Source organism: Corvus brachyrhynchos, unplaced genomic scaffold, assembly GCF_000691975.1.
Source record: "Corvus brachyrhynchos isolate BGI_N302 unplaced genomic scaffold, ASM69197v1 scaffold229, whole genome shotgun sequence".
Classification (NCBI taxonomy): Eukaryota; Metazoa; Chordata; class Aves; order Passeriformes; family Corvidae; genus Corvus; species Corvus brachyrhynchos.
Genome location: NW_008240042.1, coordinates 7,003,222 through 7,020,304, shown reverse-complemented (window position 1 = coordinate 7,020,304; position 17,083 = coordinate 7,003,222). Strand labels below are relative to the sequence as shown.

Below are 17,083 nucleotides of genomic sequence, written 5' to 3'. Positions count from 1 at the left end.
TGCTTTACTAAACATCCTCCTCCCTCCAGCCCAGGGAGACTTGATTGCTCATACATTATCACCAAGGGGCAACAGCCTAATTCCCTTTTGAAAATACCTTTCTATATCTCCATGCCAGATTCAATCTATCCCTCTCTTTTTCTTTCTATTAAGATTTAAAACAAAACACACACGTGCATACAAGCACAGACACGTGTAAAATCTCCATAAAAATCAGCAGCAATCTTAATTCTGGTGTCCTGTTCTCTCAGCATGCATTACAGCCCAGAAGAGTAAATTGAAAACTGCAAAACACAGACCTGAGAACATAACCTGCCTTATTTATTTGCTTCATTAAAATGTTTCTGGATATAGGCCAATAGGTGACAACAACACCACAGCACGGAACAGCAGATGGTTGTACAAAAAGCCAGTGCAGACAAACATAACTGAAGCATCAATAGATTCAAAAGAACAGGGAGGTAGTAAGAAAGTTCAAGGAATTTAAAGCATCCTTCACATCCTGGCCATCACCAAGAAAACTAACATTTTTCCAGTGGAAAAGGGCCACTGTTTGAGACCAGGCACCTGTGCCCACAGATGCATGCCAACTCCAAAAATTGTGAATATTGCAGGATTGCTTCCAGACCAAAGCTGCCAACAACTAGGACTCTGGCTGCCCTTGGAGCTCCAGATGCCACACCTCTGACCTGACCCCGAGACACTGAAGGACTGAGCTTTTTCCCCCATGGAAAATGGCCACCGTTCGTGTCCAGTTGCATGTGGCCAACAGTGGCATGCTGCCTCCTAAAATGGCAAACAGCACAGGATTTCTCCCAGAGCAAAGCTGCCAGCAGCTGGAGACCAAGATGTGGAGAAGATTTTCACGCAGCAGTCATCTAATGTAGGTTCTCGATACAGATATTTGAATAAATCATTTTTGTTACTGACCATCTCCTACAGTTCTAGATTGTCTGTACATACTGTTGTGAGACAAAACTGACATTATATTCCAAAAACATAAGGTCCAGAGAGGTTAAAGTAAACCCAGTAATGAGCAAATGAATAGGGCAATAAGAAATACTCTCAAGTATCTGTGGTATAAATGTGTAAACTGTCACTGTGTTTCTTAGCTATTTGATCATCCTAGACATAGTAGCTTAAAACACCTGAGCTGCCCTTGTTAAGGCTTGAAACATCCTTGTGATTTTGAATAAAGAGCCAATTTTTGTAAGAAAATATATAACACTAATTACGTATTCACATAATCAATTAACATCATTACATTTTCTTCTGTGTGCAATGCTGGTCTGTACTACTCCTGTATTTGGGTTGGGTCTTTTTGCCTTTTTTTTTTGGTTTAATTTTCTTTTCTTTCTCCTGTTAATTAACATATTGTATTCACCAACATAATAGTTTAAATATTTCTATACAGAGTAGTTCTCTGGTTTTAATTTAGTCACAAGACACTCTATAAATTCTAAGCTGCTGCTATATTTAAATCCAGTATCTTCTGCCCATCTTTATCAGAAGAGCATACCAGTGAACCATGACTGCCAGAAGCTGACAGTGCATTCAGGTCCCTTCAGTAGACAGGGATTTTCCTCAAGTTGTTTTTGCAGTGATCTCAGTGAATCCCATTGTCAGTGACTGGGTAGAGCTGAGAGCACTCTTAAAAACTGACCTGTCCCACTGGGGTCCTGCAGAGCTCCTGGTGTCCTCTCACTGACAGTTCTGCTGCTTTCAGCCTGGTTGCTGTGTATAACTGATTGCTGCTCTGGAGCTAGAGAAGGGAGAAAAATGAAAGGAAAGGATGTGAGCGAACCACAGAACACAACAATCGGGATGATTCCACAACAATTTTTTTCTGTCTCTGCTCTGTACCAGCTTTACCAAAGCCTAATCATCTGCAGTGACTCTTACCCGCTTTGTGCAGTGTGGGACCACATTGCTGAAGATGTTGACTGGCTTTATAAAAGACTTCTTGAGACTGGCATGGGCTGGTGTTAATATTAAAACGTCAAAATTTGCTTTATGATGAACAGAATTTTTAAATGCCCAAGGCTAAAAATTCTAGACAAATATTTTGGAACCATGTAAAACAGGAATATGAAGACAATACAGAGTTTGCCAGCTGTAAAATTTATTAGGGTTTTTTAATGGCTACGAAATTAACCAGGCCTGCTGAAACTGATTTTTGGGTTGGTTTTTTAGGGTTGGTTTTGTTTGGTGGGGTTTTTTTTGTTGTTTTTTTTTTTTTCTTTACAGATTACACAGATCTTCAACCATGGAAATCTTACTACTAAAGGCAATGGTGATATTACATTTTTGCAGCACCTAAAAAATAAGAACTATTTCAAAGCATAATCAAATTCTAAGTTCCAACAAATACATCTGAGATTTATGACTGGTATACACATTAAAAGACTTCACAAAGGTGTCAGTTTTGTAAATATTTTCTCTGGTGATGGCAGATGGGATTATCTGTTCTTATTTTACATTTCAGCCCAAAAATCTGAAAGCAATTTGCAAACAGCTGGACTAACATTATTATTAATTCAATATCCTAGCTGGGGAAACTGAGGTCCAGAAAGTTAAGTGCCTGCACTCGCAAAAAGTAATGAACTGAGCAGATAGCTGGGAACTGAACTGAAATTGCCATATTCCTGACATACATTTTCTAGCCATTAGGCTTAATGCTGTTGTTTTCATTTCATTATTATAAAAAAACCCCCCAAAATATGTACAAATTAGGTAATAAATTTGCTAGTGTAAATTTATAGCAATTTTTATATACTTGCTCAGTTCATGAAACATTTTGAAGTCAATGCTCCAGGAAGAGCATATCTAAAGAATGCCACTTACGTGGCACTAATGTGATTTCCAGTCTTTAGTACAGTACAAGCAGAATAACTTGAGTATAGTGACATTATTTTACAGTTCAAATATTAAAATCTAGTTTAGCCATAACACAAGTTTCCAGGGAAACAGATTAAAACGCTGAATCAAGGAGTTCCATGTTTCACATAGCTCATTTGAAGATAAATAGACCGCAATTAGAAGGATATAAGGTGTTTTATGTTGTAAATTAAGGGTGTTGTAAAATTAGGATAGGAACTCAGAGGAAATTAACATATGGACAAACAGTTTGATAGAATCTATTGAAATTGGCTGATAAGAAATACAAAATCCTCAAATAGTTATAATTTCAACAGCTTCTGTTATCTTTCTGTGTCAAAGTTACTGACAGAAGCTAAATTCTTGCATTCAGCCCTTGTCATTACACAGGATTTATCAGGTGGAGACATGATGATACAATCTGTGACAAGGGAGTATGTTACTTGCCTGTGATAATGACCAGCTGATCGATGTCCTTTTATTCTTTCATTTACTGATCTTCCTGTTACTCTAAATGCATTCACTGACACTCTTGGTGCTATGGACACCACTTTTTTTTTAATATATATTATCCACCTTCTTTCATCCTCCCTGATAAATCAACTGCCCCACTCAGAGCTCCACAATCTAGAATACCCAAAATCTTACAATTTTATTCACTTTTAAAGTTTTAAGGATATATATTTATCCCTGTGTGCTTGTTTTACCAGTGCTTTAAAACTGCTCCGGTAACGTGATGGCTGCAAGACCCAGGACATAGCATCTCTGTCAGAGCAAACCATCCATGAAGCAAGCCCAAACTGCACTGCCTCTGACAGCAGCAAGGACTGGACCCAGCAATGCACACACACACACACACACAAACCTCACCCACAGATAGTCACATATTGTACACTTACTAAATTTCATCGCAGTATAGGAAAGGTACTTTGCAAGTACCATTAGAAATTGAGCCTTTTCATTTGTGAAACAAATTCAGAGGAGTCACTGGTAATATAGCTTCTCCTACATCATTCTTCCAGCGTGGCTCAGACCTTTTCCAAAGGAATCACTCCAAGACATCATATGGTGATTACATCTATGTGTCCCTTATTCCCACAGCTGAGATTTCCCATCGTAGATGCTGGATAACAGCAGGTGTGATGGGAGCACCAGACTGAAAATCTAATACACATACTGTTTAGGGTAGAAATAGCCATCAAATGACTCACATTTGAGACCTTTAAAAAATTAGCTATGCCATTCTCACTTTAAACTAAAAAAAATAAAATATGAAATTTAAATCAGACAGCTAGACCCACCCTAAAGGTGCCATTCTCAAAAACAAAGCAGCACAAACAAAACAAACAACAAAAAAAGCAGCAATACAAAATCCTGAGCAATGAGTTCTTCCAGTTGTATCAGAAAAAAAACAGGTAATGCACATAGAAAGGTAACATTAGATGTCTATCATCCAATATATTGGCCTAGATGTATAATTTATTGTCCCATGTATTTTTAAACACAGTGTTCAAAATCATTTCAGGGAATATTTAAAAAATGGAGATTGGGTCTTTTTCACTCAATATATCGTTGATGAAGCAGGAGCGGCTGAAGGGGTTTCCCGGAGGGGGGGTTAGGTAGTTTCCTCCCATTCCCTGTGTTTCAAGGCGAATTGCCACCTTTTGTGTGTGCCGCTCACCCCACGCAGAGGATGGGACATTGCACGGCCATCTGCTGGAGAAATGACATCACTGCCACGCCAGGGAATTCTGTGCTGACAGTGGCTGTGGCAGAGACGGCTGCTGGCTCTAAACCATATAATTTGGTGTTCAGGGGCCATATGCGCATGAGGGAACTGGGATTTCATTACTACACACGCAAAGTTAAAATAAAACTGTGTTCAGTAAAAGTGATACGCCATGAAGTCTGCAACTCAGAATTTAAAAGCGCTTTTGTTTTAGTGGTTTTGCTCCCAGTTAAGCATTTTGTATTCCCAGGTCAAAATGATGATGCTTTAATTGTTGAATTGTCCATATTGAGCTGTCTCATTAGACTTAAAAGAAATTACGTCTACGTTTTTTCGTTCTTAAAACTTTTCTTACAAAATTGCATTGTCCATGCTGGAATAGGATCCATGTCATAGCTAATTTGGTCAGGCGTTGCCACAAGGGAGGTAAGGCTAGAAACAGCAATCTGAACACATCACTTCCTGCTCTCTCACTACTGCAGTACCTTGGGAAGCATCTGTAATCAAGCAGTTACAACAGGGCTACCAAATAAGACTTTCAGATGTGTAATAATAACTACCAGGTGCTGGTGGTTCCTTCTGCCTAGACTATCAGACTGAAATAGTTAGGTATGACTTCACTCTGTCTGAGAGAGAAGTTAAACCAGAAGGCATTTTAAATTAGCATTTTCTACCAGCAACCCACATCACACTAAGAGGGCCTTTGCAGGATCTAAAGGATTGTCAGAACACCCCAGTTCCCTTGACACAGAAACCCTTCAGTAGCAGTTCTGTTGTTGAACAACAGAGAGGCCAAGTGGGAGGCTCAGTGACTCGGAGAGCCCCACTCAGCACTTTCAGCGTCTCTCCCCTGCTGTTGCAGAGTGCAGGAAGACAAAGCTATCGGGCTCCCAACTGTTCATTAGCCGACATCCCTTCATGGGAATTGAATAATACAGGCAGGGCTTGTGCTGGTGGTCTGCTCCTCATGGGAGGCAGGATTCCAGAAGCAGGGAAGAAAAGCTTCTGTGACATAACACCTTTCATCCCAATCTCTTTAAGCAGTTCTACAAGCATTAATTAATTAAATATCCCATTGCCCCTGTGAGATAAGTGTCATCTCAATTTTCTAGCTGGGTAAACTTGGTTATGCAGATTATAAGTGGCTTCCCAAAGTTATTCAGCAAGCCAGAAGAGGTCTGAAAACAGAACCCAGGGGATGTAACACCCACTCCTGTAACACTTCACAGCACTTTCCTTTATTCTTATTTTTTACACAGATGCCCCTACAAATTGAGTTGTACAGCTTTTCTTCCTGGTCAATGTTTCCCTGTTATTTTGATGCCATTTCAATTTTGTCACCTGTGACCTTCCCCTTCAATACTACCCTTTACATTTTCTTAAATCTATTTTTGCTAATGTTTGCTTTTTTTTCTGAAAGGAAACCTTTACAACACTTGATCCATGCTCACTGGACAGCCTTTCTGCCTGACCATGTCCTGTGTTAATAACTGACTCTACACTCTGCTGTGCAGAGGAGAACTTGGAACCTGCCAAGGTTCTGGCTCTTCAGCACTGAAATTTCCCTCCTGGATGTGAACAACAGTGATTTCTCTTCATTCCTCTACATTAATTTTTAATCATAGCCCTTTACTTTACTGCTGCTGATTGAACTCCGTATCACACCTAATGGCCTTTCTTGCAATATTCATTCATTTAAAACATGTATGCTGATGCCATATCTAATTTTTCAAGGACTGCTTGCTTAAGGCCAGCAGCAAAGAAATAGCTGTTATACAGATGCAAAACTACAATGTGATGCCACATGTTTGATCACCAGGGCAGAGGTAAAAGGCTGTTCTGTCAAAAAGGGCACAGTTACACAGGGATCATGTGCAATACCTAGAAAAATTCAGTCACTGTTGAAACGAACAACAGAAGACCTACAAAATTCAGAGAAGTAAAAAAAAGTTGATACATTATTTTATCACAAACAAAATACATTCTTAGAGCCTGAAACTGAAAGGAAAAAGAGTAACAGTGTTGTAGAGGAATATTACAGCAAATATTCAATAGAGGACCTGGATTTAATATCCCCAGCAATGCAATACTCAATAACTAAAAGGTCAAAACATAGACGCACTGAAAGCAAACTCCATATTTTAGCAAAATGAAATAAGGCTGGAGATTTTATGAGCTTTATTTAGAGTGGAAGAGAAGAAAGGACATTTTGCTTAGCCACTCTGAAAATTCACGTGCAGGGAAGCATCAACATCCCAAAGCATTTTAGTTTACTGTGCATTTTTCCTGGTTTTAAATTAACGGAAAGGACTGTATTGGTTTTCAACAGAGCCATTTGCTCCCAAATCACATCTCATTGTTTTCTTTTGCTGAATAGTTTCAAATCCTTACAATTCTACTCACCTTTGGGTTGGCAGTTCTGCCCCCTGTACCCAGGACAGCACTTCCACTCCAGGGATGTCACTATTTTATGTTTGATTCTGTAGGCCTGGTGTGTTGTTGTCTGGGACCTGTGAAATGAGAACAATTTAAACCTATTTTAGGTAACCAAAGAGGAGCTGTAAGATACCTGCATAACTACAGTGCATTATCTCACTTGTCATATTTATCCTTTCATTACTGCTTGAAATTCAAACTGAATTCTAACCAGGGTTTGGTGTTTCATTAGCAATCAGAGCTTTAATATTGCAACCTTCAGATCATCGACATGAATTTTAAAGAAACCTGATGTCTATTTAGATTTCTTCCCCAAATATCTTATTCAGGATTCAAATACTGCAATCTTTTATGGAAGACATTACAATTAATAACTACCTCATTGAACAAAATGAGCCAAAACTACAATAGTCATATGCCCCTTTTCTTTGAAATTGGTGGAAAAATGCATTCACAATAATTTATACCACATCAGCACACATTTAACACACACTGGAAACCTTCCCTTCTGATTATTTTAAACAAGATTATACAAACATTAATCCAATAAAGTGTGAAAAATTCCACTCTGGACTTCAGGGAAAGGAGGGCAGGGCTGTGTAATTGTGAGGCCTCAGTTACCACTGTTACAGTACACAGCTGCAGAGGCAGCAGCAATTTTATTTGTGTTCCAACACATTCTGCATGTCCTGGCTACCCCCATCACTTCTCCCAGGTTTCTTAACTTCACAGAGAAGTCAGTTTAGAAGAAACATGCTGCAGTAGGGCATACAGAATAAACTACAGCAAGTCTCCTTGCTCTTTTAAGATGTTAAATACAAAGTTCAAATAAAAACAGTATCACACAGTACTGCCAGTTGTTAACACTAAGATGAAGAACACCTAAAATCTCAGAAAATACGATGATAAAACAGTTACTGAATTGTTTTGTACACAATCCCTGTATAAATCACTCCAGAAAAAGAGAAGAATTTAAAGGCTGTCAGACCAAAAAAATATCCTCCCAACACATTAAAAAATGCCACCATATTTTACACCCCAATTAATCTTGTCACCCCTTTGCAAGGGATGCAATATTATATATAATAAAATTCTTATAGCAGCTGGCAGGAGCTTTGCATGTGTTCCCAACCAGCTTTGGCTCTAAAAAATGTCTTTTTCAGCAGCAAGAAATCAATAAAGATTAAGGTGATCTTAATTCAAGAGTGTTCTCGGTTATTTTGCTGTATGGATGGTCTTATGATAAAAACACCTCATTCTGCATTAGCATAATCCATTCCTAAAACCACTCACAAAAATGAAGTGTCCATGAAAGGAGTTAATCAGGAATAGCTATTTCAAAAATAATCCACACTAAAAAAATTCATGTAAATGAGTCCCAGAAATTTATATAGTAGAGCCTTGTTTATACAAGCAGCGCAAGGACCTAAAGTGATTGAATTAGGAAAAAATCAAAACAAAATAACACAGCTGGCAACATTTCAACCACAGGGTCTGCTCCACAGTTTTGCAATGCAGTCAACTGCATTTCAGAGTCACCAAATGCTAAGGAAGCTCTATTCCCACTTTCAACTCTAAGCTTTAAGCGTGTTCTGCCATACCACCTAGAGGACAATTCTCAGAACAGTCAAACTGACTTCTAAGAGGCTTCTGAAATTTGTCAAGGGAAAAATACATTACAATCTGGAGATTGTAATATTTTTGTTGGTGCTGTTTCAGTTTGCCATTTTCCAAACTCATGCATTAAATTCCAATTTCATTTCCGACTGCAATCTAACATTTGGAGAATACAAGGAGGCACCCAAACCACAAAGGACAATCTGAATATGTTTAACAGAGGTATTATTTACAAGTTCCATCCAGGCCAATTACTTGTCTAGGTTCACTGCCTGACCAAAGCTGTGCCAGAAATAAGCACTCAGCAGAGAGATAATAACAAAAATATTTGTGCCTCTCAGGGGAAGCCTTTTGCTCCAACAGAGCACAGGCTTGGAAAATTGCACAGAAAGGATTTTCTTCCATGCACATGCTTTAAACCTTTGTACTTGTGCATCTCTCTGACTCCAAGACTTTGAACTGATTGGAGGGTGCCAGAGTGGGGACATGCCCAGTCACGAGCACTTAGACTTGCTATAGGAACAGACCATGAGCTTTCTACAAGCTATAGGGTCATGTGATGATGAGCCCTGGAGACATGCTAAGCTGCTCTCTCCTGTTTCCCTTTTAATTTTTAAAGTTATATGCACATTAATTGTGCATTGGATGGTAATTAAAGTACTTGCAAGTCCTCTTTCTTCCCAGCTCTCCGTACCTCTGAGCACAGGATCCAATGTGCCAAGTGCAAGGCTTTGCTCTGCCTGATGAGAAGGTTTCCAGGTTGTCCACCACAACTGTAGGTACAAGTCTGGTATGGACATAAGCACACCAGTTTCTGTAAGATAGAGAAGGTAAATATGATTAAAAGTACAAACAACATTTTCCACCATATGATAATATATGACACTTAACTGTGAAAGTTGCACCCATAAATGACAAACAGGAGTAAGTTATGAAAATTACATTTGTTTCTCTACAACTGCCAATGTTGTCTCAGGAAATTACTTAGTCTTTGTGCTTCAGCAAAGGAAACAGATGATAATTTCTCCATCTCTACATACATTCATACTGCAAATCTAAATTTTAATTTGTAAATGTCTGTGGAGATCCAAGTACAAAGAAGCTCTTCTAGACTTCAGTAATGACAGGTCTTAAAGTACACCTACATTTCAGACTACAGAAACTGTTTATCCAGAATTCAAAGGAATGTTTAGTAAGGTTTTTAATCATCCACAGCTTTCACTTCATGGACAGCCATTTCTAGTGCTTCTTGCTTTCCCCAGCAATAGTGTGAGTACAGACTTTGTTTTCCAGTGTACTGTGAGGTCAAAGCCACACACAGCAAACACACAGCAGGGCTCCACACTTGCCTGCACCTCTGGATGCCCATCCAGAGAAGGCAGTCACATACAAAATGATCAAACTCTAGATCACTGCAGCCCAGGGGGCTGGAGTTGGTGAGTGCAAGAGCCGGTTTGCTGGGGTTTTTTTAAAGGTTTCTAAGGAGGTTGCAAGCAAATGCAAGCTGGTAAATCAGACTTTGGAACTTTGCTACAGTAGAGAATAGAATTAAGTCAAAATTATAATCTAAATAATAGCTCAGGACAGATTCGTACAGGGAAATTACACCACAGAGATCTATTGGTATTCCTTGAATCAGAAGCAGGTAGATAAGGGTGTGATTTTCAGAGGCTTTTGGCAAGGTCTCTCAACAAAAGATATTGGAGGGAGAAGCAGTCTATCACATAGTAAGAAAATAGATCCTTTTATAGACAAAGAAGGCATTAAATCAGAAAGATTAAAGACTAGTTTGCTTTCTCAAGAAGCACTTTATCAACACAATCCCACATTAATCTGTAATAGGCACTTTATTCACTAACTAGGGGGGAAGTCAGTAAATAGGGGGATGGCAGGGTTATACAGAATTATACAAAATCATTTTGTGTAGTAAACAAAGCTGAACTTGAAGAACTGCAGAAGTCTCATGATACTGAATGTCCAATTAAGTAGGTGTCAGAAAAGGGTCTTGCAATGCAGAATCAGTCACAAAGACAGGCTTATAGAGATAGTATCACTACGTACAGTAGATTTCATCAGTGGAAAAAATAATCTTGGAGTCATTGTTAATGGCTCTCTGAATAGGCCAATTTCTTGTTTTGCATTAACGAAGCTAGGTAATCAAATACTTGACATTATCAGGGAAGGACTAAAGAACAAACAGGAATCACCACTGTTTCAGCACATCAACTCTTTGTTGCTGTATACAAGTAGATAGCCAGTTTGAACAGAGAATTCAGGTTTGGTCCTATATAAACCCCAAGATTCAAATAGAAGAAAAACAGAAGGGATAAGAAGTCATGACATTCATTATTCACTTAGTCTTGTTATGATAAGTAGGCAACAAAACAGGTTTAAAACCAAAGACCAGGGCAGCATTTCCATAGCTATAGACTGTGCCAAATTTGGAAGTCAAAACAGATTTAAAAAGCAGTAAAATTATTTCATGAAAAAACATGCCATTATGGTATTATCAGTTTGGTTTTTTAAAAAATCATTGCCACTATAACCTCTGTCTCAGGAAGTCTCCCAGCTGCAGACTTGAAGGCATCCTGAAGAAAGTATTATTGCTTTTCTGCTGGTGGAACAAATGTCTATTTGGCCTAGTACTGACTTTTTTCTTTCATCCTTAACTTAGCACAGCCTTTCTCAGGATCATATGTTATTGCCTTGTCCATGCTGAAACATACTTAATTTTTGAGTTGGCAAGTTAGTGACTAGACATTGTTTCAGTTGAAGGACTGGTGGAGCTGCAAGTACTTCCAAAAAATATTTGCATATGAAAGCTTAAAGTTCATCTTCCTGTGTTGTGTTTTGCTGCTAACATTTTCTTCCAGTTGTAGTAGCTCTGTTCATGTTTCATGATTCAGTAAGGGTTATTTACCCCAGAAACCAGTATCTTGCTATGGGCTCCTTACAGTGGAAATCAAAATACAATTAAGACCAGATTAGTTCCATTTACTTAAGTGGCATTAATACAGATTTACACTGCTTCAAACATGAGCAACAGCACAAAACACAAAACAGTATCAGCATCTATCCTCAAGTGATTGCTTTTGTCTACTGAGATCCTACCAGTGTATGCACATTAAGCTCAGTAGTGCTGTACTAGGAAAGTGATTCCTGAGAAAAAAGCAGGCTAAGCTATAAAGATGCTAAAACCAACAGATTGAACCTCATGATATCTCTACTGCCAATATTGCTGTGCTCCCTTTCACAACACACATTGTTCATTTGAGGAATAATGTTCTTCCTATAAAATGGGCTTTTATTGAGTGCTTTTGATCTGATTTTGCTCACTCACTCTCCACTTCCTTGAGAATTTTCAGTAAGACAGTATTTCTTCTTAATTAGTTATAAAAAGGCTGTGCTTTTTTTAATGCTTCCTTTATTTTCTCACTCCTTTAGTTACTGCCTTTTATCTCTGTGTATTAATTAGAAACTCCATGAATAAATATTTGCTAAAAGCTAAATGCAGCTATCAAGCATGAGCATAAAGATTAGGTACTCCACTCACTTCCTCTGGGAAAGTCAGGAGCAACTATATGCAAGTTTGAGACACATAAAATTGGCAAAAACGAGAGGAAAATTAAGTCCTACAAGTTTTGCAGAGGAACGGTGAAGTCACTTACCCACCCCTCCGGCTGGGGCATGCGGGCCCTTCACAGTCTCTTGTACCACAGAGGCTGGCAGGAGTAACCAAGTAATAATGATATTTGAGTTAAGTGCCAGCAGCAGTAAGCCAGAGAGCGAGCCTGTAGCTGCATCTCTCCTGGCACACTTCTGCAGCAGCAAGAGAGGACAGGCATCTTCTCTTGCCAAGAGTTCAGTGTGAGCCAGACACAGCAGGGCACTTGTGGCCCTTGGAAGCACTGCCAGGAAAAGAGCTCTTCCAGGGGGCTTCCTCACTGAGCATCAGGGAGCAGCATGAGTGGGATTTCTCCCTATCAAAAGGGGAGAGCCAACCACACAAGCCAGGCACTGACCTCACCAGCAGCAGAGCTACCACAGCACCAGGAACCTGCAGGCAGCAGTGGGGTGGCAGGAATAAGTCAAGGAGCAGCCCAGCAGGGACCACTTGAGGAGCCAGGTCCAAGAGGTCTGCTAGAGACAAGCACCCCCATAAGGAAAGCAGTACAACCTCCAGCCTGGGCTTAAGTGGAGTCCCAGCCCAGGGGCGTGGGTGGAGGCTACAGGTGAGGTTGCTTAGGACCATCAAGGCTCGTTATGCTGCCTAGGGCACTATCACTGAGCTTCTTTCTCAGTACAGGCATGAAATCTCTTCCCTTTCATATCTGTGGTGAGGGTTCTGCAAATCCATACCCAAGATTAAAAAATGTATTTTTTTTCTTTGAAGTGCAGCACAGAGATTAAAAAAAAAATAATCTCTCAGCATATGAATGGGATACTAAATATTTCTTAACAGATGCAGGAAGTGATTCTGGGCCAGACTGACACTGATCTATTCAGGAGGAGCTCTGACTAATCATGGGGATTTGCTTATGATTTAAACTAAGTATAGAGAATGTAAACATCTAAATTCCTAAATAATTCTCAGCAATTAACTGATGGCATATAAAGTCTGCTCAGAAAACCTCTGAAGCAATAATGCCATCTCTAGCTGTTACGCAGCACCACATCTCCTTTCCTGTTGCACATTAGCCATCTGGGAAGTGAGGAGCTAACACCTTGGGCAGCTGGGTGCTAAGCATACCACCTCTGCAAATAAAAAAGCCAAATATAGGGGCGAGATTTTAAAATCTGGGCTACAGTGAGGCAGGGGTGAGGTCAGGATTTGAGCCTGTGGCTCCGTAGCCTGCGCTTTACCTTTGCATGCAGATCTGACAGCTCACCAGAGAAAGGGATTAAGCAGAAGATGTACAGCAATATTGTCATTGACACCCTTTTCTGCAGTGCACATATTTGGGGTATGCATTTTAGTCACTGAGAGCCATTTTACAGTTAAGCAAACATGGCCAATGAAAAGATAAGAGAATGAAAACAGGCATAAAGAAAAATAGCAAAAGACATGAAAGCACTGGAATATAGATTTCAGTTAAAAAACCAAACAACCCTAGCCCCCACCTAAAACCTTTTAAAAATTCATACTGTAAATCCCATTATTATTATTACTATTATTATTATTATTGAGGGTGTCTAGCTTTGAGGAGCAGCTATTGGAACTTGCCCATTTGGAGACGCCTTCCAAAGGAAAAAAATGTTACAATACACCCCAAATGTTAAGGGCTATTCTTGAATTTTAAAGACAGTCTGAACTCAGCCTCTGGTCTCCACCAAAAATTTTACTAACTTGAGCAGATTGTTTCCATTTAAAATACTTAACTCATTCTTAATGTACGTGAGTGCAATGTCTGAAGCCGTGGTTCTCACATGGCCCAGCAATCTTTGATCAGGCTAAATTGGAGGAAATATTCACAGCAAAAGAGCCCCTGGTGTGACTCATAATTAGGTTTACGCTACCAATGAAATAAGCTCATTAAGAGACGTTAAAAATGTAAATATAATTTTGAAATCAAATTGTCTGAAAAAATGTAGATTTGGAAATAGAAGATGAAGCGTGGCGGAAGAACTATGACAGGCTGTGTTAATGCAAAGGCAGAACAGAAGACAACTGATTTGCATAACAGGACTTCAAACCTGAAAATCCTCTTTACCCTCCCTGGAATAATTTATTCCAGATCATCAACACAGGCTTCTAACATGCAGATTTTGTTGAGAGCTGGAGGAGCCTATCGTCTCTTTTGCATTGAGCTTGATTTCAATCAGGAAAGCTGTATTTAAAAACAAAACAAAATCCTCACAACATACAACAGAAATCCAGCCTGGAAAGAGCAGTACAAGTTCCCAGCTGGCATAAAGCCCAAGTGACAGATTTCATCCTCCTCTAGCATGTCTTGGCTGGGAACGTGCAGTGGTGGCAATGTGTGGGAGAGTCCTCAGGCCTTTGAAGCAGCCTCCTTGATGTGGTATTCGCTGCATTATTTCCAGCTTAAATCAAAATGCTGCTAGCCCAGCTCTGCACTCCGTGTGCTTTGGCTGTACCCGAATGTGACATCCCACCCTCAGGGGTGAGGAAGCACCTACACCGAGTAGCACGGTAGGAAGAGCAGCATCTGCTTCTGCTGGAACCTGTGCTTGGCAGCCTGAGTTTCCTGGGCCTTAGGGCCATTCCCAGTTCCAAGTCCTGAGCAGATAACTGGCCCCGGAGCCTGCCCCGGCGGCTGGAACAAAGGGTCTACACCCATCAGTGGCCCCCCGGCGCTGCCTTTAAGCCTGTCTTTAGCTTCTGGGATCCTGCCTCCTGGTTCGGGGGACACTCAAGAGCCCTTAAACCCGTCTTTGCACTGTAAAACCCTCTCCTAACTCGCCATGAGCCGGGCTCAGGCTCGGCCTTACCCGAGCCTCCCCGGCGGCGCGGGGCGCGGCAGTGCCCGGCACGGCTGGCAGGGGGCGGCCGCAGCCCGCGGAGGTGCCGCCGCTGGGGCACCCGATGCTGCTGAACAAAGAAGTGCTATTTACACCAATACCAAAAATCACGGGGGTTTTGGGGTCCCTGCAGTCCCCCTTCCACAGCACATTTCCACTGTAAAGTGTTCCTTGGGTGCATTGATGAGAAAAAAAGCAAACTTCACAAAAGCTGCCGGCAACGCCTGTGCGGGATTGCTTACAGATCCTTGCAAGTGGTCCTAAAGCCACCCCACAGGAACACCAGTGCTAATCAGACCACAAAGGGTATAGAATCAGTTATGCCCCCTTCATATCGTATCTGAAAATGACTTATTTTTGTCTGTGAGTAAATTAGATTACCTGGCTTTTAATAGAAATGCTATTGAATCAGCCCAGCTGAATACCACTGAATCATGAAAATAAGATTATTGTCTTGCTGACAGAATACAAAAGGACCCAGAGCTGGAGCCATTGTCAAAGTCCATGCCCATCTTAGTGGTTGTGCCTCATTCATGTTGTATGCAGCTTATTTGTGTTTCACAGAACAGTTAATGAAATACTCATCTTGATTATACAACAGTTTTAATTTTATATTATCCTTTACATCTGAGCAAAAGGGGTCGTAGAAAGATGCTACAAGCATCTAGAGCCAGGATATAAATTTGCTTTAAACAGCCTTCCAAGTTTGGATGAGGAGAGATAATGTTGATTGACACAGTGCTAACACTCAGATTATAAGGATAGCAAGCACCCTCACAAAGCTCTTTTTTGCTATTGCATGGGAGACTGGTTTTAGCAACTTCCTTTGAGTTCCACTAGGTGACTACAGAGACGTCTCACCGTCATATGGTAAATTCTATATCTTTACGTGAGTGTTGGTCATCTCTCAAAAATATAAGCTCTATTTCAAAGAGAAATTATAAACTTGAACTAAAACTAGTTAACTCTTTAGGTTCAGTGCCCTGAAATGTATGAATCTCAGCTGCAATAAAAATTCAGTACTCACTAGGGACTGACCATAAACAAATCAAATTGGAAAATGTGTTTTACAAGCTGGTTGGAATGGAAGAAACTAAAAAGTGCATGTGACATATAATATAGTATGTGATAGTAAAATATGTTATAGGATATGTTTTTATCTCTGAGAAACAGCTGACTTGTTGACACTGACTAGAGCATTAGGTGTCAAAGATTTATTTAATGTTTTTTTTCAGGACTCAGTGTCCTGACATTTTGTTCTGTCTGTTACAAAACACAAATTCTGCTCTCATCATTCATTTCCTTTTTTTGTATTGCAGTGCTGAAACCTTGGACTGCAACAGCCTCTTTATTCCATCCAAATTTTTATTTACTCTTTGTCCTCCCTCTTGCTGCAAAAATTAATTCACCCTTTCCACTTATTATTTCACCAATCTGTTTTAGCATTTAAAATGTTCTCTTGTTGCAAATCAGATCACCTCTTTGATACATGATCTTGCACTCCGTGTTCAGAGCCCTTTAACACAATCAAACTTTTCCAGGTAGAATTTAGACTTTGGAGAAGATATCATTAATCTCAAACCTTCGAGAATTATCCAGTAAACCACAACTGAAAATGCAGACAAACTGTTCTTTAAAAAGGTCTGAATTCTGCTTTTTTACTTCTGGAATAGAAATTTATTTTCCATCTTCTAATTGACCCAGAGTACAAAATTCATTATGATAGTTCTGGTCTAGTTTACTGTCAGTGCTTTTCAGGTAACCTTCAGTGGTATTGGTTTTCACTGCTTTTTTAGTGCTTTTGTGATCTACAGAGAAGGAGATTGCAGTGTGTCAGTGACGGCTTCTCCACTTTGAGAAATACCAGCACAAAAAAGACTTTGTAAGTGACCAAATGAAAATATGAAAAATAAGATCCCTTGCAGTTTCAGGGGTGAATTT

General features: G+C 39.9%; 1 protein-coding gene across 2 annotated transcripts in view; it reads right to left on the bottom strand.

Moving 5' to 3' along the window:
* MMRN1 (multimerin 1) overlaps window positions 1-17,083 on the bottom strand; it is a 39,878-nt gene that overhangs the window by 17,031 nt on the left and 5,764 nt on the right. For both annotated transcript variants that reach the window (XM_008641315.2, XM_017744268.1), the window contains exons 2-4: window positions 9,354-9,473; window positions 7,010-7,116; window positions 1,664-1,762 (exon numbers count right to left, since the gene is read on the bottom strand). In XM_008641315.2, coding sequence (XP_008639537.1) covers window positions 1,664-1,762; window positions 7,010-7,116; window positions 9,354-9,473 — 326 coding nt within the window. The remainder of the gene's footprint in view (window positions 1-1,663; window positions 1,763-7,009; window positions 7,117-9,353; window positions 9,474-17,083) is intronic.